At 34.9% G+C, this 14017-nt stretch overlaps 1 protein-coding gene across 7 annotated transcripts in view; it reads right to left on the bottom strand.

The window, feature by feature from the left end:
* Positions 1 to 3894: 3894 nt before the first annotated feature.
* Ddr (discoidin domain-containing receptor 2) overlaps positions 3895 to 14017 on the bottom strand; it is a 166235-nt gene continuing 156112 nt past the window's right edge. For 4 of the 7 annotated variants that reach the window (XM_070292835.1, XM_070292833.1, XM_070292832.1 and 1 more), the window contains 4 exons: positions 12836 to 12928; positions 10095 to 10236; positions 6052 to 6201; positions 3895 to 5295 (listed from right to left, as the gene is read on the bottom strand). In XM_070292835.1, coding sequence (XP_070148936.1) covers positions 5134 to 5295; positions 6052 to 6201; positions 10095 to 10236; positions 12836 to 12928 — 547 coding nt within the window. In that variant the 3' untranslated portion in view covers positions 3895 to 5133. Of the gene's footprint in view, positions 5296 to 6051; positions 6202 to 10086; positions 10237 to 11318; positions 11563 to 12835; positions 12929 to 14017 lie in introns of those variants that run through there. The other 3 variants (XM_070292836.1, XM_070292837.1, XM_070292838.1) reach the window with 3 other exon arrangements.

Consider the following 14017-nt stretch of genomic DNA (forward strand, 5'->3'; position numbering starts at 1 on the left):
CGTGAGATATGATTGTATAAGATAAGTTCGTGTCGCGGCATATTTCGGATTCAATTATATACGATTTTATAAAATTACATAAGTCCATTTTTTCTCGAGCTATAAAAAAAAAAAAAGAAAAATCCTATTTGCGAAACTATTCATAAAAAATTCTTAAAGAGCAAATTGCTACTAGTATTGTTTTACGATGTTGTTGATATTTACGAATATATGAATATGGCTAGCAGAGATCAAAAAACTCGGAAATCAGCAAGCGATGCATTCGAGTAACAACAGCAAACATGTATATGCGATGAAAGAATTTAATCCGATTTGTTGCTTTTCAATCCGTTTGATTCTATCGTATATATTTTAAGCAAAGATCGTGTCTCTCGGCCGATACCTCGATCGCATTGAGAAACGAGCGCAAAGATTGAATAGCGAGGGAGGAGGAGCGGGACGGCGAGTGGAAAAGGGCGAAAAAAGCGCGGCCGCGTGTTTCGTAACGAAGGCAGCACGATATTAAATTCCATCGGCAAACGCGGAATCCGCGTGTATTCGGAGCGTCCGAGTTTCGACTTTTGTTTGCGTCTAACGGCGAGAGGCGAGCGCGCGCGATCGGACCGCCTGCCATTGGTTGCGTACGCATGAAAAATAGAGCTCGTTTGAGCCGGTAAAAGAGAGAATGCGCGTTGTCGAACGAAAATCTCCCTCTCAGACTGTAGAGTAAAATGTGGATACGCTCGAGCAATGCCCGAATAAATTGTGTAAATCTTTTTCGTTCGCCGGAGAAATGGTAAAGTTCCTCCTCTCATTCAATCGTATTTCGTACCACTGTCGAAGCGCATTTTGCAATATTGTCTTGTTCAAATTGCCGATGCATCGAATTGTGTTATGCACTAGGCGGCCAACATTTTGCCGTCAAATATATATTAAAAAAAAAAAAAAAAAAAAAATCTCGCTATCCAAATTTTGCAAAATATTTTTCTCAAAAGAGTTTATTATAAATTTTGCTTATCGTTAGCTCCGTACTGCTCGATATGGTCCGATAATTATATCAAAGTGCGCGTGATTTGAGAGGCTATATTACAGTGAGAGAATTTTGCGAGTGAGATTTTGCGGCTTGATCCACTCTCGATCATCTCGCCGGTGCGCACGTTCGAAGAAACGTATGATACTAAATCGGAGTCGATACATTTACAACAATTAGAGAATCTCGTTATTAAAAATTGTACAAAGTGTCTTCTTTCATCAGCTTAATCGATTATCGCTACGATGAGAATAAATAGTCGGCGAGATTGATTCGGTTACGTAATAATCTACAATGATTTTTTTCACACTTATGGTTTTTTTTTTCCCCAAATATTCAGCGAGAGTGCTTCCTACAGAAAGAACCGTCGTTGCCTGGACTACTCGTTAAAATTAATCACCCTCAAAATTAAACGGTGACGATATGTGTACGATATGTTAAATTTCCGATGTTTATGAAAGATCTAAAAGATATATATATATATATATGTGTGTGTGTGTGTGTGTGTGTGTGTGATTACATATTTAAAGCATATTTTCTCGTTGCATAAAATAAATCGCCACATTTTTAAATATTTTATTTAAATATTTATTATTCGCTTATTTTACGCGATCTTTTTTTTTTCTAAATAAATGAAAGCAATTGATATAAAAGTTTATTCGCAAATATTTCTAATCTTGCGCGATTCTTTTTGTAGGAAGAAATATATATAACGTAGTCCGTATTCGTTCGATCGTGCAGGAAAAGCTTGGGTCTTTCTAAAATTACCATCGTATTATATATTTCCAAGTATTATATATATATAGAAGATACATCCTGCAGGAACGAACGTTTGGATTTTTTGATGATCGTATCATTCACAGTGAATATTTGAGAAAATTGAGAACATGTGTATGTAAAGAAATCAAGATAATTCATAAAGATTGATCGCTGCGCCTCGAATTAAGGTTGTGATGGATATCACTTGATATACTCGTTTCGCAGTGGCAGTTGTCCTTAAATTATTGTTCTTAATTATATATATTGAATTTTATCAACGTCATGTCACATAGACAATGTTATAGAATTTTCATTTTCACGATTAGTCATATGGCAATGAAATGAAATCGTGTAAAAACTCCTTGATTCGTCGTTTATTTTCGTCACATCATCGATAATTACAGTGATTTAAATCTTAAATACTGATTCTTTAATTGGCAGTCTAGATATACATATATAATGAACGAGATAATTTGAAAATAACTAAATAATTAGTAATATTTAAATATACGTAAAAATATGAAAAACATTGTATATTTTGATAAAAACAAAAACAAAAAAAAATTATTATTATCAGAGAAAAAGAATATAAAGCAGGAAAATCTTATTAATAAAAATATTTATCAACAAATTCATTAAATTCAATATTTATCTTGAATTAATAGAACTGATATTATAATCTTGTGAATATCTTTCATTTTCGATAAATCCTGAAGTTTTTAAAAAAATAAAGGAACGTGAATCTTTTTACGTAATTATATAATCATACACATTCATCGCTTATACGTTCTATTTTTAATTATCTTACAAATCACGAGCATGAGTCTTTTAGCCTGCACGGGGCTAAATGCCTAGAAAACAACGGGATTTATGTGACATACAATTTTTTGAACATCACGAAAAATCTCCGTCACGATTTGCATAGCTATTTATATCTTTCTTTCGCTACAAATCTCATACAGACTCACTCTAACAAGTATAGAAGTCTTTCATTATTTCGTATCAACGATAGCTATTTACCTGGAAATGTATTTTACTGCTGGAATATATACGTATCTGTTGAGAGTAAAATAAAAAAATTCAGCGAATAAATAATAATCACATAAAATCGATTGTCAAGGAATGCAGAAACAATCGAGCTTTCTCTATTAAATGCTTGTAGCCTATAAATTGTTTATATATACAAAGCCGAAAGGATTTTATGCATATGAAATGAAGGAAAAACATTTACCGGGTAAATCGCCCATCTCTATTCCACGCTATAAACTTAACGTCAGGTCACATGTGCTTCACCTCTCTTTTTCCTCTTTAAAATCACGACGTATCCAACTTGTGGCTTTTGCCAAGCAACGGGACACAAGCGAAGTTTTGTGAAACGATAGAATTAACGACCCCAAAACGATACGACCGATCATAGAACGCCAGTTCTTATGTTAAAACGATCTAATAATTTACATTGTGTCGATTAATCCTTTAACATTCTTTACACACTCTATATGAATTTATACTGCAACCTCTAATGGTATTGTCAAACATTTATGCACTTGGGCTAAGCGCATCTTAAGCTTAATAGTAGTTTAAGGGAACTTAACGCAAACTCGCGGCTTAAGATTATTCCTTTTCCTGAACTCTACCGAAAAATGTTTCTTGTACGGCGCAACGGTCTGATTAATTTTACAGAACGTTCCTCTTAAACCCATTTCATAATTCTTTGTGCATTTATAAAGCTCCTTGAAGTATAATTCCTTCGCCACGCCACTGGTGGTAAATGTTCAATTACTAAAAAGTTAAAAAGAAAGCTCGTCGCGCGTTCGAGTCAATTGGAAAGAAAGATATTGGTCATGCAATTAAACGGTAGAATGAATGATAATTAGTCTTTAAATTTGTCTTCTCGAACGATAGCTTTGGGAATAAAACCATCTGGCAGTACAAATTACTTATGTCAAATGTCACCGAAAATACATCGATCAATATTATACAATCGACTCAGTCGCAATAGATTTTGCTTTACTAAAAACAACAACTCGCTCAACTGTATTATAAACGGTATATATGTATATACGTATATATATATATATATATATATATATATATATATATATATATATATATATATGTATATTTGGATAAACAAATTTTCTCTTGGTAAACATGTCTATGGAACTGACATACAAAAGGCTCGAAAATGAATAACGTAATCCCACGCGAAACTCGCAAAGACTCCGACCCGGGATAAAGAAACCGCTTTTTTTTTCTTTCTTTCTCGTGAGTCGGAGTTTAGAATGGACTATCGTTATTCGTCGGTGGAAATGTTACGTATAAGGCGCGATTTTCGAGTACGATCCACGTATATCCCGAACGTGACGCGAGTGCCGTTACGGCGGGAATATCATAAGCTTGTTTGCTGACAGTATCAATTTCGGAGCAGCGTATGTGCGATTTATCGAACGTGCTCCCCGCGTATTGCCGACACTAGTAACGTTCCATTTCGTATCGAATGGCGCGGATCAAAATCATAATCTATCCATTTCGATTGCACAAGCGTGGATACGTTTGCCGCAGATACTCGGTATCATTATCGAGGGGGTTACCCGGTTTGAACGACACGCAACTTTTGCAGGCGATATAACCGAAGAAAAAGGAGAAGGAGAAAATGCACGAAGACAATTGCCGGAAGGTCGAGTAATAATAAAATTACGTTACTCAAATGAATATAATTATATAAATTGGATATGTTCAATAATATATATATCTGAAAAATAATATTTAAGATTTAAAAAAAAGTATATACAAAATTAATTCTACGGCGATTGTCAAGCTTTACGCATCGTTAAATAAATACGTACATCGGTAAAGATGGATGTCAATTTATTCATTGATCCATTCCGCAGCTTCGATTGCAAAGGAATCATTAAAAAATGCAACTTTTATATTTTTTCACTTTTATACAGATAACGTCCCTTTGCAGTTTGCACACAAGTGCTATTATGATTTGTGCGATTCACATTGTCGATTAAATTCACAGCGATGAGTAATGACGGCCGAAAAAAAAAAATTTGATAATCGCGATAATCGTGAAAAGTTCCGGACGCGATCAATTCGTAAATTTCGACGTCCATTCCTTGAACGTATAGGTATCATAGTCGAGGATCTAGAATCTAGATCATCGTCACGGTGGACGCGTACGATCACGGGCCGTCACGACCGATACACGTCCGTTACAGACAATTTATGGACCGTCACCCTAGATACTAACTTGGTCTGACTTGGTCTAGCTTGGTCGATGAGGGGCAGTTCCACCAATTGCCGTTTAACTCGCCGATCATAGAAAGCCGGATAAGGTTCCAGCCTTCCAGTTCTCTATATCAGGTATCGTTCGACTCACCGGATTTGTATCCGAGATTTTTTCGTTGTAGAAACAAATGGATCTCGCGGAAGTTTGGCCGGTCGATGTCGTTCCTTTGCCAGCACTCGCGCATCAAGTCGTAAATCTCTTTAGGGCAGTTCTTTGGCAGGGGTAGTATCATCTGCGCAAAATAAGCGAGTCGATTCTAACGTCATCAGTGATGTACATATATGCATCGCGAATTGAATTTTACAGTGTAGTACGTATTAAGTATGAAAATGGTATTTTCACATTACATCAGAATAGAGGACAGATTATCATGCGACTCGTTATAATTTACTACGGTGTTACAAAAATAAACGAGACGAGAACAGCATAATTTAAAGAATATTTTGTGTAATTTATCATAAATATTTATAGCCGCGCAAACCGAGAGAGAGCAATAACAATTCTTACAGTGTACGTGTTATTTTGAAGCATTGTCGACGTTGGGAAAATGAACGCGACGAGGCTCCAGCGCGACGCAATATTTATTACGTTAAATGAATTACTAGGCAAGTAGTTATGACATTTTCACAGAAACACACTCGCGGCTTACTTTTGCAATTACATATTATTTAGCACTGAGTGTTTGTTCATCTAAACAGCGTTTTCTCGACGACGTTAATTGTCCTACATTTAAAAACTGAATATGCCGAGATTATTTTTGAAAGAAGTTTCGTGGGAAAAAAAAAAATGGGGTAAGGTTGCAAAAATCCATCGAGCGAGATAATCGAATGCCTGAAAGACGGAATAAATAATGGCGTTCAAAGGGCCCTGAAAGCTTGGCGATACACCCGACGCAAAAATCAAATATTTAGTGTACTCATTACATTAAGTACACATTATCGGACACAATGAGGTAAAGATGTCGAGGAATCATTCCGCGTGCGCTTACCTTTCGCTCATCCTCCTGATAAAAATAAGTCGCGTTCTCCACTATTCGATGATCCGGAAATTCCTCGAAAGGTTGCTCTCGCGCGAACGTCAGAATTTCCCACAGCGTGACGGCAAACGCCCAAACGTCGCCCTTGCATGTGTGCCTTCCCTATGCAAAGTAAACACATCCAAGAAATGTTCACAGAGGCTCGTTTGTTACGCGCGCTGCATGTTTGTTACAGTAGCTTTTATTATTCATAATTTAAGAGCACTTAGAGTTTATTGTACTTTTGATATAATTAAATAAGTTTATCCTATAAAAAAAATTAAGTTTTGTAGAGTGAGTTGCAATTATTTGACACTAGTTTTCTGCATATTGTACACTAGTGTATATATTTCTTTCATCTCTCTCTCTTTCTCTCCCTGTGTATAAGAATTAATTATTTAAAAAATATCATCACATTACAATATAAATATATTTCATATATGTATATATAAAATTCTTTTCGTGATATACTCAAGTTAAGTTATCTGATTCTGGTAAAGCGCAAAAATGATTAAAAGCGATACTTGCTTGGCATGGAAATCTAAAGCTTGAACGCGAAGGAGTAATTTATGGAAACTGTATGCGCCTTCGAGTTTCCTAAAGTTCAACTGACGTAACTCAGTTAAGCCCAAGCTTCGCAGAAAGCCGTAAAGCAGTTACACAATTTTACTCTTTTCCTCACATTGATGACTGTGTATCTTCCGCTCCCATTGGCATGCGTGTGATCCGCGAAGCAAAATAATTGTATGATAAAATATCAACGATAAGCCAGGCAAGGATAAAGTTTCATTTTATACTACAGACTCTAATTAAAATCGATATAAAATACAATCATACAACCCCATATGTCTTTCTCTTAGATAAATTATTTTTTCATATGTGTTAATTATAAAAAATATAATTATTTACTTATAAATATAATAATAAAAAGTGCGAAAAAAATACTTTAAGTTATCCATCAAATCGTAAAAAAAATCGAAATACAAGAGGAATGACAAAATAATAATCAAAAGGAATCGCATACAGTAGCGTCACAATTTTATATATATAAATTGATTTTAAAATCAAACTATTGTGTACTTAACATAAAATTACTTTAACTTTAGTATTTAAATTACGTTACTGGTAGTATGCTAAGAAAATTGCACATGCGTGCAGAGAATTTAGTTAGCGCATATTCTCGGGAGGACCTTAAGACATGATTCAATTATTTATGAAGTGTGTGTGATACACAATCATGTATGCACATTATTACGCTTCCACGTTAATTTAAATTATTATAGCTATATAAAGATAAATAACGATCTGCGAAAGAAATGAAATAGTACATAATAAAGTATCGTTGTTAATCAAATGCGTATATTGGAGCACAAAGTACGAGCGTGTCCTTCTTTTGTAAAGATGTTATTCAATACATTTCCATATTTAAATGTTCCGAAAAAATCGTAAATAATTTCTTTTTTTTTTTTTTTTTTTTAATTTAAACCATACACGATTGGCTTTGTATGATGCATTGATTTTTCCTATGGAGAGTGATCTTCACGATTGCAAGTCGATTTTGATACGATCGACATGAAACCATTAAACTGACGCTAATCCCGGATAATTCTTGAAGCGGCATTTCGCGCGTAGAAACGAGGTCGTTTCATTAGCGCGATGCAATGGCGAAGACTGGCTAAATGATAGACAATAATGAAACATTAATGGCGCAGTTAGTTTGAAACGACGATGCCAAAACTAGCTATTTGATATTATATTTCCCATCGTCATTTCTGTTTCGTCGAAATTATTATTTTGATATTAATTTGCCATTATACAGTTTCAATTCATACACGATTTCCATAAATGACAATAAAAAATAGAGCGTTAATATATCTTTCTATACATTTAATTTACAAAGACTAAAATTAAATTTGTATTTTTAACATATATAATTAATTTTCCAATATTTAAAAAAAAATATTTTCAATTGCAAAGCGCGTATTCAGTCGAATTTAAATTAATATAATATATGAAAAGATAATAATAATTTTATAATCTTTAAAAAGTGCTGTATTAAATTACATTCATTAAATCTTTATAAACTTTGCATAATCATTGCATAGAAATATTTATTTTTGAACTTTTGCAATATTAAATAGTCGAGTTTATATATTCACCTGTCATTTTATCTTTGCATATTTAAATGAAAGATTGAATATTACATATATATAATAAGGATCTTTTTTTACCAAGAATCACTGTTCAGTTAAATTGTTCAGTTAAAATCTTTTTGAATCTGCATAAATCTTTAATCTTTACGTAATCTTCGATTCGTCAAATTAATATTTATTTCTATAAAATTGTAGCTTGCGTAAAAGCGCTTTTATCATTTGTTTGCTGCACGGTCTGACCATAGCGTTGACATATTCCATTGACACGATACGGCCGCGTAATACTCTCAATGGAAAAAAATTCGCATTTTTCTTTCGCCAAGATTTTCGTATTGGCATATATATTTTTCCGAATTTTTGCGAAGAGTAAACGCGAATATCTTCCATCGTCATCTCTTGTAACACCAGCGAAAACTAGCTGTACTCGACGACAAACGGAACGATTGTGTTTGTATTGTCGAGCGGTTAAGCCGAAAAAGCCGCTCAACATCGAAAATGAATTTTCAAACGCGTATCGCATATTTTGTCCGGTACTTTTATAGTTCAATGACGCGTATCGTGCGCTGCGATGGGTAAGCTCAATTCGCTAATACCAACGTGACCGCAGACGGTTCTATCGACATTGATATCGAGCGGTTTCGCGGATCGACAGTTTTATACCGGTCGTGACAATTGAGAAATTAAAAGTTCGCAAAATTACATTGAATAAAATGTGAAACTTAATTATCGTTTCGCGATAATAAATTCTATGTCTTTCTTAATATATTGAATTTCAACTTGAGAAAGAAGTTTATTTCCTATAAATTTCCTATAACACAGGCGAATAAAAAAAAAATTTTGTCAATTAACTCTAATCAGAGTTAGGTGTTTCTTATAGATTCTCGGCCACAAAAACAATGCCGCTGTCCAAATTGCACCATCACGTCAGATTTTAAAATTATTTTAAATTCTGTCAAAAATATTTTTCGCCAGCCTGCGACAAATCTTTTTTTGTCGATCTGTGAAAAAATTTTTCTCGAATTATTTTAATCCAGAGTAGGTGTTTCTTATAGATTTTCGGCCAAAAAAAAAAAAAAAAATAATGCCGCTGTTCAAATTGTCCCATTACGTCAGATTTTGAAGCAATTTTGAATTTTAAAATGAAAAAAAGCGACTTGCAATTTACGATTAGTTGTATAAGACGACGATAAAGATCTTTGATGAACCGTAATTGACATGTATCTTTGCAAACCGTTACTTTTCTCGCATCTACAAATTTATGAAAGATGTTCCTTCGCGCTACAGTGATCGTGATACGTATTTATGATGGACAGCGAAAAATTAATCGTGACTTGCGGCAGTGCATGATGCGTAACAGTGACTAGAACTTTACTTCTCGGCGTGATAAATAATGAAGAAAAAAAAAAAAAAAAAAGGTACACATCCGAGAGAAATGGGATTTTATCGCGTGGATACGTAGTTCGTCGAAACGATACGTCCAACTCACGCGTGGAGCGAAATCAAAAACGACCCGACGCGTTCTTGTTTCGTCTCTCCCTTCCCCCTCCCCCTCTTTTCTATTTCGCTCGTTTGCGAACGAGAGAAAGTCGTTGGCGCCAATTTGATACATATCCTCTATTTTTCACCTATAATTCTATCCGACTCTTTTCGCATCGGCGATCTTTATTGAGGCGCTGAAGCGCGTTCGCTCGCCTAAATCGAGAGTTTCCGGTAAAATCGCGCACGGAGATTTGTACCGCGCAAGGCGTTAAATTTCCCGATACTCCGAAGAGAGAAAATATTAAGGAGGGAAATGGAGTGAATGGATGATTAAAATATGTAACGCTTAAATATACAGTAAACGTTCATTGCGTACCCACTCACCATTAGCATTGATTCCCATGCCATCCATCGAATCGGTAATGGAGGACGTCCATCGACACGGAAGTAATCCGCCGCATATACGCTTCGTCCACTGCCTAAATCGGATACCTTAATGGTACATCCGCGACACACTATACAATTCCTGAAAAATATTCGAAAATATTCCTCTCTTGTAATTTCTGGCGAAGCCCTTTTTTTTCTCTTTCGTTGCGTAATATGTATTCCGAAATATATTCCATCCCGCGAATTTTGAAGAGATGAAAAACAATAGAATTATTTTTCGATTAAATTAACACTTTCATTCTTTTATTATCGATGGCCATGAGATCGCTGCCAACTGTACAGCTGCAACATTCTATCGGTTTGTATCGTGTACATACGGCTAAATGAATATGTGTTTGGGCGCGCCTTTTATTTTTATATTCTGCACGCGACAGTCATATCAAAAACAAACAGAATTTATCGAAATATGTATCATACGAGCATAACTAAAGCATGACGCTGGTTTTTCAGTCTATGATTTTTCTTTTATACATTCATAAAAAACAGTCTCTTTAATTTATTTCTATCAATATAAAAAAATCTATGTGTTATAAAAAAATATACGTATACTATCTCATGTAATTTGTATCGAAATAGATTAATTACAAAATAGTTTATGAAATAAAAAAAAAAGAGAAAGAAAAAGAAAGAAAAACTCTTTTTATAAAATATCACATAACAAAGAGACGAAATTTAATTGGCGCAAGTGACATTTTTTTCAACAATTATGACAGGTAAAGAATAATTAACGAACGGAGTGTCGCGACTATATGATTGACGCGCGAGATCGTATCTTGCAGTTTGCAAGCTCGCGTTTAAGCAGCTCGTGCATGTGTTAGGATAGTTGCGAGCACGACGGAAAATGACGGTCCCGTTCAAAGTTTCGCGCTGATTTGCGCGTAAACCTCACCGTTTATCGCGTTTCATGGTAAAAGGGTAATGGCTCACTGACGCGGGGATGGTTTAGTAGCGACGCTTTTATTTCACGCGACCCGATGGGTATTTTCGCACCCGTTGTCAACATCTGCAAACTCTGTCAGATTTGTCGACAAGTTTTTCTACTTCTGGCACCGTGAAAGCATTGCTCGTAGACTTTTTTTTTTTTTGCTAAAGCGACAAGTAAATTTTTTTCAGCTGCATTATAGATACAAATATCAAATAACATTATACTTTTCTGTAAATCACGTATGAATTTCACCCTCTTTTGCCTGGCTTCTTGTACCCTCGCTGCTGTCGCGACAACGATCGCGCCAAGGGGCATGATAATTAAGGTTCACGATTAGAGTTAATAATTCGAACACGTGACTCAAACCCCTCCGGCCTCTTTCTATCCCTCCATTCCCTCGCTTTTAATATCTCTACGATATTGGTTGTCGTGCCGCGCTGCCGGCGTCGTCGGTTCAAGAGTTTCCAAATCGCGCACAGGCTGGAAAAGCACGGTTTAGGGGGCAGAGCAAAATCGTTAGGTATATAGAGATACTGGAAAAGGGAGATAAAACAATCGATCATTGTAATAAAGCAATCCCATCGTAATGCCTGAAGGCACGCTTTCGTACGCTTACAGAAAGACCGAATAGAATATGCATTTGTTTGTTTGGTTGTTTGTTTGATGCGTGAAACGATTTCGTCCAGCGATCATTGTGAAACGCTGCAGACAGAGATGAAAAGGCTCTTTTTGGAATTTAAGATCAACGAAATTTAATGAATTCCCAAAACACAAAAACTGTGCGAGAGCTATGCTACAAAATCGAATGTATTGGACATTTTGGTGTTACGTCATTTTACAATTACTTCACAAAAGTATCTTAAGTTCTTTTAATTTTTCGATATTTTATCTAATTGTATCTAAAAAAAGGAAAAATTTTAAAACTATAAAAAGTAACACACCTTCGATTTTATCGCTACTTAATTATATTGTAGGGAAAGTTCTTCGGATTGTGAGTAATTTCCCGCAAGAAATAAATAGGGGCATTGTTTTAGAAGATATAAGAAATTAAATTTGGCATTAAAGTATGCTGCATAGTTTATATTTTTTTATTGAAAAAAACCCTAGAGGTCGGGACCCCTCTCCCTCTCATGCATTTAATAAATGATATTTATCAAGACAAGACTCATAATAATATAGTTATATGTTGAAAGCTGTTAACTAACGCGAGAAATAGGTGAAACATATTATTGACAAAATATGATCGTGTATCTATCCCGTAAATGTAAACAAACTTTGTCTGCTCTACAAAAGATACAACGTACACAAACTTCACTTCTTCTAATATTATTTTATAATACCCGAGAAAAAACATTAAAACTGTAAAACTTTAATTTGTTATATCTTCTAAATCAATGCCGTATTTCTCGCGGGGAATTACTCAGGAGAACCTCCCCTACAACATATTTAAGTGGCGATAAAATCGGAGGTGTATTACCTTTTATGCAGTTTTAATCAAAATTTTTATAAACATTGCCTTTAGTATAATTATGGCGGCAGCATTAAAATAAAGAAAAGTTGTCAGAAATATTTATCGTTTTATTCTCAGGATACGCGCTCTCATATATTCTCGCGGAGAAGATTGACGGGTTTCTCTCTGCTGTACGTGCGTTTAGTTTTGCTTACGAAACAGCGCGAACCCATAATATGGCAACAAATGGCTCATTAATGAGCAAACGCTCGAAGCAACTTATGGGAAACAACGTAAGCTTACCTCGTGGCGAGGTCCCGATGCACGAAGTCCATTTCCTCAAGATACTTCATACCGGATGCTATTTGCGTGGCCATGTAAACCAATGTGCCGAAACTGCAACACGAAGAACAGGTCGGTTATATGTCGTGAAGTTTACTCGTAGAAACTCTCTTCAATGTACATAGACGAGGCGTTTGTAGCGGTAACGCCACAAACGGCGAACGCTCAACCGTGCTAACTCAAGTACGACCGTGATAGTCGAATGACATTTTTAATGCAAATAAGATAAAATGTTTCCGTTGCGCTTAAACTATTTTACAAAGTAAAAATTTAACGCTTCGAATTGAACTTGTCGAAGTTTCATATATGAAAGCACGTATTGCCTTTCGTAATTTGAGAAATGCCGACTTTGCCCATATTAGTTAGCTTTATTTTTCACTTGCCAAACATTTGCGAAAAATTACAAAAATTGTTTTACTTTCAAAAATTTGTTTTCACATTATTTCTATTTTTTTGGTAATTGAATTTAAAAATTGAACAAAGTGCGACAAGCGTACGCGTTACTTACGATTAAGCGTTCGCTGAAAACGTATGTAGGTACGTAGATACGTTTTTACTATTGGTATTTCTACGAGAGATACATCGATAGCAGTCGTTTTGATGATAGCGTGCCGTCCTTCTACGTTTAACGTTATTACGACATGAACGTGTACATCATACATGCTAAACGAGAAATGATGTATAAAATGGTTATAAGAAAAGTCTATATTCGGTCGATTGACATATCAATATTTTTATCTATGTTCACCGTATTAAATAAAAACGTCCATTATCGTAATATGACAATGTAATAATTTATTCAAAAACACAGTATGTCTCATATAAATATACTTCGCAATGTTAATATTAATGACATTATTTTGGAATGAATTTTTTCTTAGCAAAAATATCCAACTTTCGTATGACCTGATAATGAGATATTAATTGAATAAATTAATTTCCTATCTAAATATTTAATTCTCTAATATAATATAGTTACTGAAAATACACGAATTATTAACGCTGTTTGACATCTAATATCGCGCTGTAAAAATTCTTAAAGAATCTTAAAGCTTCATTTGCAAGCATTGGGCGAAATGCGATTCGGGGTAAAAGACTCGACTATTCTGTCCATCCTAAATATTGTATTAGATTCATTCGCGC

The sequence above is a fragment of the Polyergus mexicanus genome, unplaced genomic scaffold (genome assembly GCF_030449975.1).
Source record: "Polyergus mexicanus isolate NDT 795.1 unplaced genomic scaffold, iyPolMexi1.0 SCAF_3, whole genome shotgun sequence".
In the NCBI taxonomy this organism is placed as follows: domain Eukaryota; kingdom Metazoa; phylum Arthropoda; class Insecta; order Hymenoptera; family Formicidae; genus Polyergus; species Polyergus mexicanus.